At 50.2% G+C, this 12595-nt stretch overlaps 1 protein-coding gene across 1 annotated transcript in view; it reads left to right on the forward strand.

The window, feature by feature from the left end:
- The window catches only part of USP2 (ubiquitin specific peptidase 2), a 197469-nt gene extending 185362 nt beyond the window's left edge, over positions 1–12107 (forward strand). Inside the window, exons 2-9 of the mRNA XM_032228775.1 lie at positions 246–356; positions 1747–1811; positions 4874–4977; positions 5760–5840; positions 6714–6792; positions 8253–8360; positions 8632–8752; positions 9994–12107. Of these exons, the coding sequence (XP_032084666.1) occupies positions 246–356; positions 1747–1811; positions 4874–4977; positions 5760–5840; positions 6714–6792; positions 8253–8360; positions 8632–8752; positions 9994–10081 (757 nt within the window). The 3' untranslated portion in view covers positions 10082–12107. The remainder of the gene's footprint in view (positions 1–245; positions 357–1746; positions 1812–4873; positions 4978–5759; positions 5841–6713; positions 6793–8252; positions 8361–8631; positions 8753–9993) is intronic.
- The last annotated feature ends 488 nt before the right edge of the window (positions 12108–12595 follow it).

Below are 12595 nucleotides of genomic sequence, written 5' to 3' on the forward strand. Positions count from 1 at the left end.
ACCCTCCCCTCCGTTCCTTCTGCCAATAATCTGTCCTAACCACCCTGTATCGCTTTGTCCTCTAATTTTAATACCTTAAAATAAATCAATAAGCTCCCTCCCCTCCCTGCAGAAGGATAGGAGGGGAGGACGAGAGTCGGCTTCCTCTTCTTCAAGACTTCTTCTCCCAGGCTCCTTGGGTGGGGCCTAACTGGCACCTCCTTCTCCCGGGGCTTAGATTGACACCTGTCCTTCCTCTCCCGCAGCCAGCAGGACGCCCAGGAGTTCCTGCGCTTCCTTCTCGACGGGCTCCACAGCGAAGTGAACCGAGTGTTGGTCCGTCCCAAAGGCAACAATGACAACCTGGACCATCTAGCGTGAGTCCCAGCAGAATCGGAGCCCTGGGATAGTTGGGGTTTTTTGGGGGGTGGGGGTGGGGAAAGGAGACTGGAGACCACCAGACCCCGATGTCCCTGGTCTGGTCTGGACTGAACAGGCTGGTGCTTGAGAAGGTCCATCTATGGGGCTGGGTGCCCAAAGAAAGATCGGGGTGGCCCAGTGAGATGGAGAGCCAGTTTGGGTTCAAGCACAACAGCCATAGCCCTTAGACTTATATGCCGCTTTACAGTGCTTCACAGCCCTCTCTAAGCAGTTTACAGAGTCAGCCTCTTGCTCCCCCCCACAAAACAATCTAGGTCCTCATTTTACACACCTCTGAAGGATGGAAGGCTGAGTCAACCTTGAGTTGGTCAGGATTGCACTTCTGGAAGTAGCAATAGCAGTTAGACTTATATACCGCTTCATAGGGCTTTTAGCCCTCTCTAAGTGGTTTACAGAGTCAGCATATCGCCCCCAACAACAATCCGGGTCCTCATTTTACCCACCTCGGAAGGATGGAAGGCTGAGTCAACCCTGAGCCGGTGAGATTTGAACAGCCGAACTGCAGAACTGCAGTCAGCTGAAGTAGCCTGCAGTACTGCACTCTAACCACTGCGCCACCTCGGCTAGGATAAGTGATAGAAACCAGGGAATAGCAATAGCAATAGCAGTTAGACTTATATACCGCTTCATAGGGCTTTCAGCCCTCTCTAAGCGGTTTACAGAGTCAGCATATCGCCCCCAACAACAATCCGGGTCCTCATTTCACCCACCTCGGAAGGATGGAAGGCTGAGTCAACCTTGAGCCGGTGAGATTAGAACCGCTGAACTGCAGATAACAGTCAGCTGAAGTGGCCTGCAGTACTGCACTCTAACCACTGCGCCACCTCGGCTCCCGGGCAGAGTTTGCCTGCAATACTGTATTCTAACCACTGGAAGAGAAGGAAGGAAGGAAGGAAGGAAGGAAGGAAGGAAGGAAGGAAGGAAGGAAGGAAGGAAGGAAGGAGAGAGGGAGGAAATAAGGAGTTTGTAGAGATTCTCTGTCATCCAGGTCCTGGTTGTCCCAAAGGTGATTTTTCAAGAGGCAACTGGGCCTTCTGTTTTTTTCTTTAAAGGTGTTTCGCTTCTCATCCAAGAAGCTTCTTCAGCTCTTATTCTTATTCCTGGAGAAGTTGGAGCTTTGCTTTCTGCAGGAATGTTTTTTTTCCTGCCCCATTTGTCCCTTCCCTGTTGGAGAGGAAACTGCATTATCTTGCATCCCAATCTGAAGCGCCACTGGTTCCTGGAGGAAGCCCACTGGCCTCTTGGAAAAGCCCCTCTAGAATCGGATGCTGATCTCGGCTGGGAAAACCTCTTCACCTTCTCTCTCTTGCATGTGTCTTCCGACAGGGACGACGAGAAAGGGAGGCAGATGTGGATGAGATACACTGCGAGAGAAGACAGTCGGATTGGGGGTGAGCATCTGGTGGGGGGGTCCAAAAAGATTTTGGTTGAGACAGGAGGTCTCAACCTTGGCGACTTTAAGATGGAGGGATTTCAGTTCCCAGAATTCCCTCCTCAACATGCTTTAAGAGGAGTGGGCTTCCTTTTGTGACTAAGGCTTCCCGAGACCCTGAAGCAAACTCCTGGTCCCGACAAAAAAACCCTTTTATTAATTTCCTGTGAATTCTGCTCATTCCCATCCAGTAAAGTCTTTCAAGGGAGGATTTACGGTCACAGACCTTATCTGACTTGGAGAGCTGCCAGGCCGAGATTTGCAAAACTTGGCAAGGAGTCTTGGAGAGTCAGAAACCAATGAAGAGAACTAATTGTCTCCTGCAAACTCCACTCCGCTTTCGCTCCTCTTTTATTTCCTCTGAGAGGGGCCTCTCATCGTCCACCTCTGGTCTTACTCCCAAGTCGACCCCTGTTCTTTAGCTGTTCCCTTCGTCTGGCAACTCTGCGCATGCACACACTGGGAATTCAGACAGTGAGGAGGTTGGGGAGGAACATGGACCAGTCCTGGAGTCTATGGAAGGCTCGGACGAGGGCTCTGTGTTGGAGGCAGAGGGGGGGGGCAGGGCCATCTGGCAGTTATTAGCTGTCTTCGGAGTCAGACATCAGTGAGGCAGACGAACAGCTGGAGCCTGTTCCCAGTGTGTGCATGCGCAGAGTTGCCAGACGAAGGGAACTGCTAAAGAACAGGGGTCGACTTGGGAGTAAGGCCACAGGTGGACGATGAGAGGCCCCTCCCAGAGGAAATAAAAGAGGAGCGAAAGGGGAGTGGAGTTTGCAGGAGACAATTAGTTCACTTCATTGGTTCGTGACTCTCCGAGGCTCCTTGCCAAGTTCTGCAGAGATTGGCCTGGCAGCTCTCCAAGCCAGATAAGGTCTGTGACTGTAAATCCTCCCTCGAAAGACTTTGCTGGATGTGAAGGAGCAGAATTCACAGGAAATTAATAAAAGGTTTTTTTTGTCGGGACAAGGAGTTTGCTTCATGCTCTCAGGAAGCCTCGGTCAGAACAAAATGTTGACTTACATTACCATAACAGTCAACAGCGTCATTTCCTTGTTGATTGTGGTTTTCAAAAGTGGTGAAATCTTCAGAAACACCCCAATGGCATTGACCCAAATCAGCATAGCTGCCTCTTTAAAAACTGGCTTAAAGAGTCAGTTCCCTTTTTGTTCAAGGTTGCCACTTTCGGTTTCTTTTCCTTTTCAAATGTGCACGAGGTCAGTTCTGGTCTTGATGATTCCGGATCAAAGCCAGGAAGGGCAACTGTTCCTTCAATTTGTTCATTGAATTGTTGATATTTATAGAACCCTGAATAAACATTGTTAACGGGGCTTTTTCATTGTCATTTTGTTAAAACTTCCTTGGATATTTCAAAGCAGCATTTCAATTTCAGCCAAGTGTGGGGTTGTTGTTTTTTCCCCCCAGTAATTAAATCAAATCCATTAATGATCAACTTTTTTTTTCTCTTTTTAATGTATGACTCCACCTAATGCTGGACCCCCATTTGACCGACAGAACCCATGCAAACGTTTTAGAAAATATTTTGACCTTTCCAATGGCCAAACTTTGTTCATTCAGTGCTAGTGTGAAGCTCCCAGAAGATGACCTAATTAATTCATGAGCCTCGAGACAAAGTTCAAAAGAAATCCATTCATTTATTAGGATCAATCTTCTGGCATGTACTTCTGCTGAGCCAAAACTGATTTACACTTAATGGCGTCTGAACTTTACCCCTGTGTCCCCTCCCCTCTGCCTTGGTCATAACTCACATTCACCAACATGAAGCTATGGCAGGTTATGGACATGAGCATTCACATGCCAGTTGAATATGAGACCTGACTCTAGCCAAAAGTATGCATGGAATTCTCCTCCCTTCCTATGCCACTTGATAGTATTTTTCCGGATGTTTTCAGGCTGTTTCCGGACTGTTTTCAGGTTGTTTCTTGGACCTGAAAATGGCCTGCAAACATCCCCCAAAATAGTTGAAAACGGCCCAAAAACAGTTATGCACAACTGGTAAGACCAGCTGGCACTCCGGCGCATGCACATGAACATGCATTCACGCGCGTTCTGGTTTGGACATTCAGTGCCGAAAAGGTTTGCCATCCCTGGCCTAGTCAATTGAGGGCCACAGAAGAAGCTGTGTTGAATTCGTGGCTCATTCACCTCTTGGCTTCCCAGCCACTAAACTGGGAGCCCAAATTGGTTTGGGAATCAGCCACCACAGAGATCAAGGAACCTTTCATGCGCTCTGAAATTCCTCGGCTGATTTTGTACAAACGTAGAAGGGATTTCCACCATGCTCAGATCTAGGCGCTGGGAAGAGAAGCTTCAGAAAGCCTTGAGAAGTAGGGAGTTGAGATCTAACCAGAGGTGAGTTCCTACCGGTTCGGACCGGTTCGGACCAGTAGGTAGTAACTCAGCCGGACATGCTCCCAAACTGGTTCTATCCTCGGCAGCGCCATCTTGATATTCAGTTCTGCGCATGCACAGAACAATCTTCATTGCAAAAATGCAATTTTTCCCCTTTTCTAACGTCGTGCGCATGTGCAGACCTTTTTATATGCAAATGCGCATGCATGCACACATCTGGTGTGCACGCGAGCACAAATTTTTTTGCACGCTGAACCGGCAGTAATGCCAGTAGCAACCCGCCTCTGGATTCAACCCCAGTCAAGACTTTGAAGCTTCTTTCTAAAACTCACTTTTCAAAAACTGCCGTCACTGTTGCGCAGAAACACCTACCCACGTAACTGGATCATGGGTGACTCCTACGCGGAGAAGCGTCGGTGAACAACATTATCGTGCTCTTGCACAACAAATGAGGTCAAAAGCAAGTTGGCTGGTTGGTGACTAAGAAGGTTGAGATAACCCAGCCATGACATCAGATCCTCTGTTCTCGTTCTCGGATGACGCGAAGCATCTCTTCAAGCGTCCAGGCAGGAGGAAAGTCCGTCTCCTATGTGCATAGGAAGCCTGCTTGGTCTCCAACTTCATGTTCCCCGTCTTCTCTTCCTTTAGATCTCTTTGTTGGGCAACTCAAGAGCTCCTTGACCTGCAGTTCTTGCGGCTACTGTTCCACTGCCTTTGACCCTTTCTGGGATCTGTCCCTGCCCATTGCCAAGGTAACCTTCCGCGCCCTGGGACCCCCGTTGGGTTCCTGTTGACCCCAGATGTGCCCCTTCTTGCGTTGGTGATCTAATCTCTTGGATCTCTCTTCTCTCTCCCCCCATCTCTCTCTCTTCTCCCTCTCCCTCTTTTCTCCTCTCTCTCTTCTCTCTCTCTCCCCTCTCTCTCTCTTTTCTCTCCTCTCTCTTCTCCCTCCCTCCATCTCCCTCCCTCTTCCTCATCTCTCTACTCTCTTCTCCCTCTTCTCTCCCCTCTCTCTTCTCTCCTCTCTTCTCCTTCTTCTCCCTCTCCTCTCTCCCCTTCTCTCTCTCCCCTCTCTCTCTCTCTTCTCTCTCTTCTCTCCTCTCTCTCTCTTCTGTCTTCTCTCTCTCTCCTCTCTCTTCTCTCCTCTCTTCTCCTTCTTCTCCCTCTCCTCTCTCCCCTTCTCTCTCTCTCCCCTCTCTCTTCTCTCTCTTCTCTCCTCTCTCTCTTCTGTCTTCTCTCTCTCTCTCTCCTCTCTCTTCTCTCCTCTCTTCTCCTTCTTCTCCCTCTCCTCTCTCCCCTTCTCTCTCTCTCTCCTCTCTCTCTCTTCTCTCTTCTCTCCTCTCTCTTCTTTCTGTCTTCTCTCTCTCTCTCTCCTCTCTCTTCTCTCCTCTCTTCTCCTTCTTCTCCCTCTCCTCTCTCTTCTTTCTCTCTCTCTCTCTCTCCTCTCTCTTCTCTCTTCCCCTTCTTCTCCCTCTCCTCTCTCCCCTTCTCTCTCCTCTCTCTCTCTTTATTCCTCCTCCTTCTCCTTCTTCAGAAAAGCTACGGCGAGGTGAACTTGATCGACTGCATGCGGCTCTTCACCAAGGAAGATGTACTGGATGGAGACGAGAAACCCGTAAGTCCAGATTGGGAGGAAGGTGCAAGAAAAAAACCTCATCTGTCAGGTTTCTGCACATGCAGTTCACTTCTCTTATTCGAAATGTTTTTAAGCCCCAGATTTCAAAACTCAACCACCGGGTGGACTTTTTTTAAAAAAATATTCTGGTTTGGAGTTTTGCACAAAACGAAGTTGCTTATGATTTTTTTTTAAGGATCATAAGATTTTCGAGGACTGGAGGCTAAAACATACAACGAACAGTTGCAGGAACTGGGCCTGGCTAGTCTAGGGAAGAGAAGGACCAGGGGAGACAGGAGAGCAGCCTTCCAATATTTGAGGAGCTGCCAAAGAGGAGGGGGTCAAGCTATTTTCCAAAGCACTTGAAAGCCAGGCAAGGAAGAATGGTTGGAAACTGACCAAGGAGAGATTCAACCTGGAAATAAGGAGGAATTTTCTGACAGTGAGAACAATCAACCCATGGAACAGAAGTTGCCTTCAGAAGTTGTGGGAGCTTCATCACTGGAGGCTTTCGAGAAGAGATTGGACTGCCATTAGTCAGAAATGGTGTAGGGTCCCCTGCTTGGGCAGGGGGTTGGACTAGATGACCTACAAGGTCCCTTCCAACTTTGTTCATCTGGACCTGCCCACGTCAGATTCTTCTGTAAAAATAAGGGTATTTTTTTTCCCCTCAGTGAAAGCTGGCCTCTCTAGTGTGCCACTGGTTGCCCTTGTGTTTAACTCGGCCCTTTCAGCTGATCTTGTACTCTTTTTCCCCCAGATGGGACCACATGTCCCATGTCTGCCTTTCCTAACAATGTTCGTGCGCTAAGCTGCGCTCCCTTCATCTCCAGTGCTCCCCTCCTAAACCCTGGTTGTCCTTTCTCCCTGCAGACCTGCTTCCATTGCAAAGCGAGGACGAAATGCATGAAGAAGTTCAGCATCCAACGTTTTCCCAAGATCCTGGTTTTACGTATCCTTTCCTTCTTCTCCAGAGGATTTGGCCTCGGCTATTTATTTATTTGTGGGATTTATTTGGCGCCCATCTCGTATCCAACCACTGTGGGAGGACCCATAGCAAGTAGACCTCACAGGTGGATGCTCTTGTGGCCGGTCAGTGGAGCTGGCAGCAGACTCGGACAGTGAGGAGGTTGGGGAGGAACCTGGGCCAGTCCTGGAGTCTGGGGAAGGCTCTGATGATGACTCTGTGTCGGAGGCAGAGAAGGGGGCCAGAGCCATATGCCAGTTATCAGCTGCCTTTGGAGTCAGACCTCAGTGAGGCAGAAGAACAGCTGGAGCCTGTTCCCAGTGTGCGCATGTGCAGAGCTGCCAGACGAAGGGAACGGCTAAAGAACAGGGGTCGACTTGGGAGTAAGGCCACAGGTGGACGGTGAATGGCCCCTCCCAGAGGGAATAAAAGAGGAGTGAAAGGGGAGTGGAGTTTGCAGAAGGCAATTAGTTCTCTTCATTGGTTCGTGACTCTCTGAGGCTCCTTGCAAAACTCAGCCTGGCAGCTTTCCAAGCCAGATAAGGTCTGTGACTGTAAATCCTCCCTTTGCTGGATGTGAATGAGCAGAATTCACACTCAATTAATAAAAGGGGTTTTTGTCGGGAGCAGGAGTCTGCTTCATGCCCTTGGGGGGGGGGGGCTAGATCAGAACAGGTGTGTGGTGACTTGACAGGTGTCCATCAGCATCTGTCGGGTGCAGACAATTTTACTGGGTCCAAAATCCAGCCTGCGGAGGACTTAGCTTATTATTTCAAGCTCCTAGTCCTCTTGGATTTGAGAATGCAGACTTTTTTCAGTGCAGTAGAACGTGTATACACACACACACACACACACACACAAATTACAGCCTCAACCTTTTTGCTTTACTTTTTTTTTGGCGGTTAAGGCGCTAGGCTAGAAAGGAGGAGATCCCGAGTTCAAGTTTTGCCTTAGCCATGAAAGCTGGCTGGGTGACTTTGGGCTAGTCCTCCTCTCTCCCACTTTACAGGGTTGTTGTTGTTGTTGTTGTTGTTGTGGGGAAAAGAGCAGGAGGAAATTGTGTTGCATATGTTTGATGCCTTGAGTTATTTGTAACAATAATAAATGTGGGGTATTAAATAAATAAATAAATAAATAAATAAGTGATGTGGTGGCCTAGAGGTGGAGCTCTCGCCTCACAATCAGGAGGCTGTGAGTTGAAGAATATATCTGCTGAACAAAACTCCGCATTGGCAACAGGAAGGGCATCTGGCCATGGAAACAGTCTGCCAGCTACATTCAGTTGCCCAGATTCCACCCCACAAGGGAACATGGGGTTGTTTAAAGATGATGATGATGATGATGATGATGATGATGATGATGATGATGATGATAAAATAAACAAAACTCCTTCACTCGTGGGAACCATTTGGCCCTCCCCCCTTTTTCCTTAATTCCTCGCCCAGACCTGAAACGTTTCTCCGAAGCCAGGATGCGATCCAGCAAACTCACCACTTTTGTCAATTTCCCACTTAAGGATCTGGATCTACGGGAATTTGCCTCTCAGAATTGCAGTGAGTATCGCCTGCAGGGTTGGGGAGAACCAGCCAGGGTGATGTGGGTGTGGGTGTGGGTGTGGGGGGGTCATGTAGGCCAGCAACCCCCAAACGTTTGGATGCCAGGAGCCACTTTCATGGAGGGGGGATTTTCTGCGGACCTGTGTGTGTGTGTGGAAAAAAAGAGGAGGGCCACGGCATGCTTCCGATGGAGGCCGCTTCTGGCTTTTGCACAGCTAGAAGTTAACGAAAGTCTCCCCTGGCGGTAATTTGCCTCTTCCGTTTCCAGATCACGCAATTTACAACCTCTACGCCATCTCCAACCACAGTGGGACCACCATGGGTGGCCATTACACAGCCTACTGCAAAAGTCCTGTCTCTGGAGAATGGAACGCCTTTAACGACTCACGGTAAGCGGGCGCTAAACCGGACTCTCCGTTCGCCCTCCCAACTCTTTCCCCGAACAAGAGAAGGTCATCTGAGGAGGGGGGGTTTGAAACTTAACTCGGACAACTGTCTCGCTGAGCAACAAAAATGTTGAACTCAATTCTGGTCGTAAGCCGAGGACTGCCTCGGTTTGCGTCTCATCATTCCGCCTTCATTTTGGGCCATTTTTCGCCCTCCTGACGCTTCCCCAAACATGCAAAGTGGACGTTCGAGAACGGACTTCCAGTTTTCATGTTAGGCCGTTTTTTTGCCCTCCCCGGGTTCCTAGAAGGCCTCTGGAGCCTGGGGGGGGGGTGAAAAATGGACCGGGGGGGGGCTTTTCACCCTCCCCAGGCTCCAAGAAAGCCAAAATTCTAAAAGGAATATAATTGCAGGGCTGACAAATGTATGCACAGATGGATCTTGGTTCTTAATTTTCTAAGCGGAGTCCTTGGTGCTCTCTGAGCTTGGTGGTTTTCTTGCAGACATTCGATGACCCAACTAGGTAACATCATCAGCGCTAGAAGGGAGTGGGGTTTGCAGTGTGGAGGAGGACTGTAGGGACCTTGGTGCTCTCTGAGCTTGGCTGTTTTCTTGCAGACGTTTCAGTACCAAACTCAGTAATATCATCAGTGCTAGAAGGGGGTGGGGTTTGCTACTTTCGGACTCTGATCATGTTACCTAGTTGAATCATGAAACGTCTCCAAGAAAACAAGCCAGCTCAGAGACCATCAAGGACCGCCCTGCTACGCAAGGCCGCAGGGGGGGGGGGGGTCAGGCTTGCATGCACAGGGGGAACAACACAGGGGGAGCATTAAATTACGGGGGTGGGCATGCAAGTGTGTGCAATAGCACCCAAGTGTGTACTTTTGGCACCTGAAGCGAAAACGTTTGCCATCACTACCCCACGCCTTCCCAGATGGGTCTACCGCCCTTCCCAGATGGGTCTACCGCCCGGAGCCGAGGTGGCGCAGTGATTAGGGTGCAGTACTGCAGGCCACTTCAGCTGACTATTACTTGCAGTTCGGCGGTTCAAATCTCACCGGCTCAAGGTTGACTCAGCCTTCCATCCTTCAGAGGTGGGTGAAATGAGGACCCAGACAGTGGGGCTGATATGCTGACTCTGTAAACTCCTTAGAGAGGGCTGAAAGCCCTATGAAGCGGTATATAAGTCTAGCTGCTACTGCTATTGCTCTTAACACTTCTGTTTCTGTCCTTCCCACAGCGTCACACCGATCTCCCTGGGCCACCTCCGCAGCAGCGACGCCTATCTCCTCTTCTATGAGCTGGCCAGCCCGTCTTCCCGAATGTAGCTCCCAGGTCACGCTCCCCTACCTTGCTCTGCCAACGCGCGTCCCCCACGAAAAAGGAGTCCTCGTAATATCCCGGAGGAGGGACGCAAGCCAAGAAAACCAGCTCAGAAACGCATCGGGAGCGGCCGGTGGGGTGGGGTGGGGGGGCACGTGGAGACCCAGGACAATGGTGACTTGAGGGATTTTTTTTCTAAACTGGGTTTTTCCCCTCCTTTTTTCCTAAAAAACAAGCAAAAGCAAAAAAAGAGAGAGAGAGAGAAAGAGAGGGAGGGAGGAAGAAAATGCTTTTAATAAAGCGTTAACTACAATTGCCGGTTCTAACCGGGATGACTTTCTCTCACGCATGGGACTGGAGACAGAGAAAACCAGGGAGAAAACACCATCCTTGGTGGGCAGCTTCCACGCTACCTCCATCGCTCCGCGGGGAGCGGGGGGGAAGGTCCTCAGGGATGGTTTCTATGTTTTCCTTCCCTCCCTTCTCCCCTTGTTCGCCCACACTCAATACCCCTTCCACAATTTGGTGTGCAATAAGCCACAAACAGCTGCTGCTCTTTCCAGGAGGGGGGGGAGCAACCTGTGATCCCTTGGGGGTGGGGGTTTGTCGGAGCTGAGCCACAGAGGTGTTTTCTCTCTGTTCAACGCCGGACGGACGTCAGTTGCAGAACTAGATAAAGTATAACGGAATCTGATTTTGCATCTTCGATCCAGGCAAGGCGTGTTTGGTTCTTTTGCACAGCTCTTGCGCACGACCCTCCTCGGTTGGGGTTGTGCGAGGGATTTTTCTGCAGGACTTCGAGTCCTATCTCTTTGGGTGGGGTGGGGGCTGCTGTTGGTTTCGGTTTTTTTACAAACTGGAAGCATTCGTGGACGGATTTTTACGGACTTTATCGCAAAGAGCAGAGACTCGCGGGATCCAATTCTACCCGTTTCCTTGTCACGACTGTGCCTTAAGACGCATCCCGACGAAAGGCAGAGGGATTGTGTTTTCAGTGGATCCAAGTGCCCTTCGGAAAGGGACACCAGGGCACAACCAGCAGAAGTATAAACACCCACACACACACCCCCGCCTCAAATCCCTCGGCTTTCCTCTCTCCCAACTTTTCCTCGCCACATCCCTCATTCGTCCTGGGACGGAGGCCTAATTCAGGAACGCTTCGGACAATTTTTCACTGCCTTTCCAGAACGAGGATTTGCTTTTGATTTCGGTTTTCGTTTCGGTTCTTGCTGCATGCGTTCCGCGGAGTCGCCAAAACGCACCTCGTTGGAGTGCGTGTGTTGTGGGGGGGGGGGAGTTGAGCCACTTTGGGAGCGATGGCCTCGATGGGCCAGCTGGCCAGCATCTGCAAACTCGTCCAATCCTCTTATTTATTCTCCGTCCCCCATCACGCAGGGTCAACTTTTCAGCCCACCTCCGAAGCCGGCACTACTTGAAGGGCTGAGAGTTAGAGTTAGCACCTTGACGGTTTTGCAATCAAGGCAGCATTCGCTGGGTAGAAACCCCCCTCCCCTCTTTTATTACCTCCCACCCTTTTCATCCACCACCCCTCGCAAAGCTTTGAAAAAGCACCGAGCCAACTTTTAACTCAGTTTTGAATCAAGCAGAGCATTGAGGTCAGTTTTAGCGGGCACCTTGGTTTGCAACCCAAAGGACCCCCTTCTGCTTGTTCTCACGGCCTGCTTTCCCACAACCTTCCCCTCCCCCATGCCCCTTCCCCTTTGCATATTTCACTCCATTTCAACCAGGCGGATGCTCAGGACCCCCCGAAAGGGCAGGCAGAAGGGGTAAACCCAGACCTCAAGGGTCCGGCTAGCTAAGCCTTTCTCAGTGTTACTATTTCGCTTGGTTTGGGGGGAACGGGGTTCTTTTTTTTTCCCATTTTCGTTTGTGTTTGTTTTTTTTCCCCTTTGGGTTTTATCAGTTTTGGACTGAACAGCTTGTTTACTGTGTAAGCAAAGCTGGAAGGACGGACCGTGGTCACTTAGGAAGGAGGCTTGTACAGAAATAAAATTGTAACTTGATGACCAGCCCACTGCGTTTTGTGTCCCAAGTGTCTGAATTGTGGGCAAGAAATCTTTCTGGTGGGAGGAATGGGTTGTGCATTAAGAAGGTCCCAGCCCCTGATGAGCTGTGGGGCTGGACTCCTGGATTTGCCACAATCTGGATGGCGGACCCTGTTGTGGCCCTCCAGCAGAGCTGGGAGCTGATTCGGACAGTGAGGCGGTTGGGGAGGAAGATGGGCCAGTCCTGGAGTCTGGGGAAGGCTCCGATGAGGGCTCTGTGTTGGAGGCAGAGAGGGGGCCAGAGCCGTCTGACAGTTATCAGCTGCCTTCAGAGTCAGACATCAGTGAGGCAGAAGAACAGCTGGAGCCTATTCCCAGTGTGCGCGTGCACAGAGTTGCCAGACGAAGGGAACAGCTAAAGAGAAAGTCAACTTGGGAGTAAGACCACAGGTGGATGATGAATAGCCCCTCCCAGAGGAAATAAAAGAGGAGCGAAAGGGGAGTGGAGTTTGC

The sequence above is a fragment of the Thamnophis elegans genome, chromosome 13 (assembly GCF_009769535.1).
Source record: "Thamnophis elegans isolate rThaEle1 chromosome 13, rThaEle1.pri, whole genome shotgun sequence".
NCBI classification, from domain to species: Eukaryota; Metazoa; Chordata; class Lepidosauria; order Squamata; family Colubridae; genus Thamnophis; species Thamnophis elegans.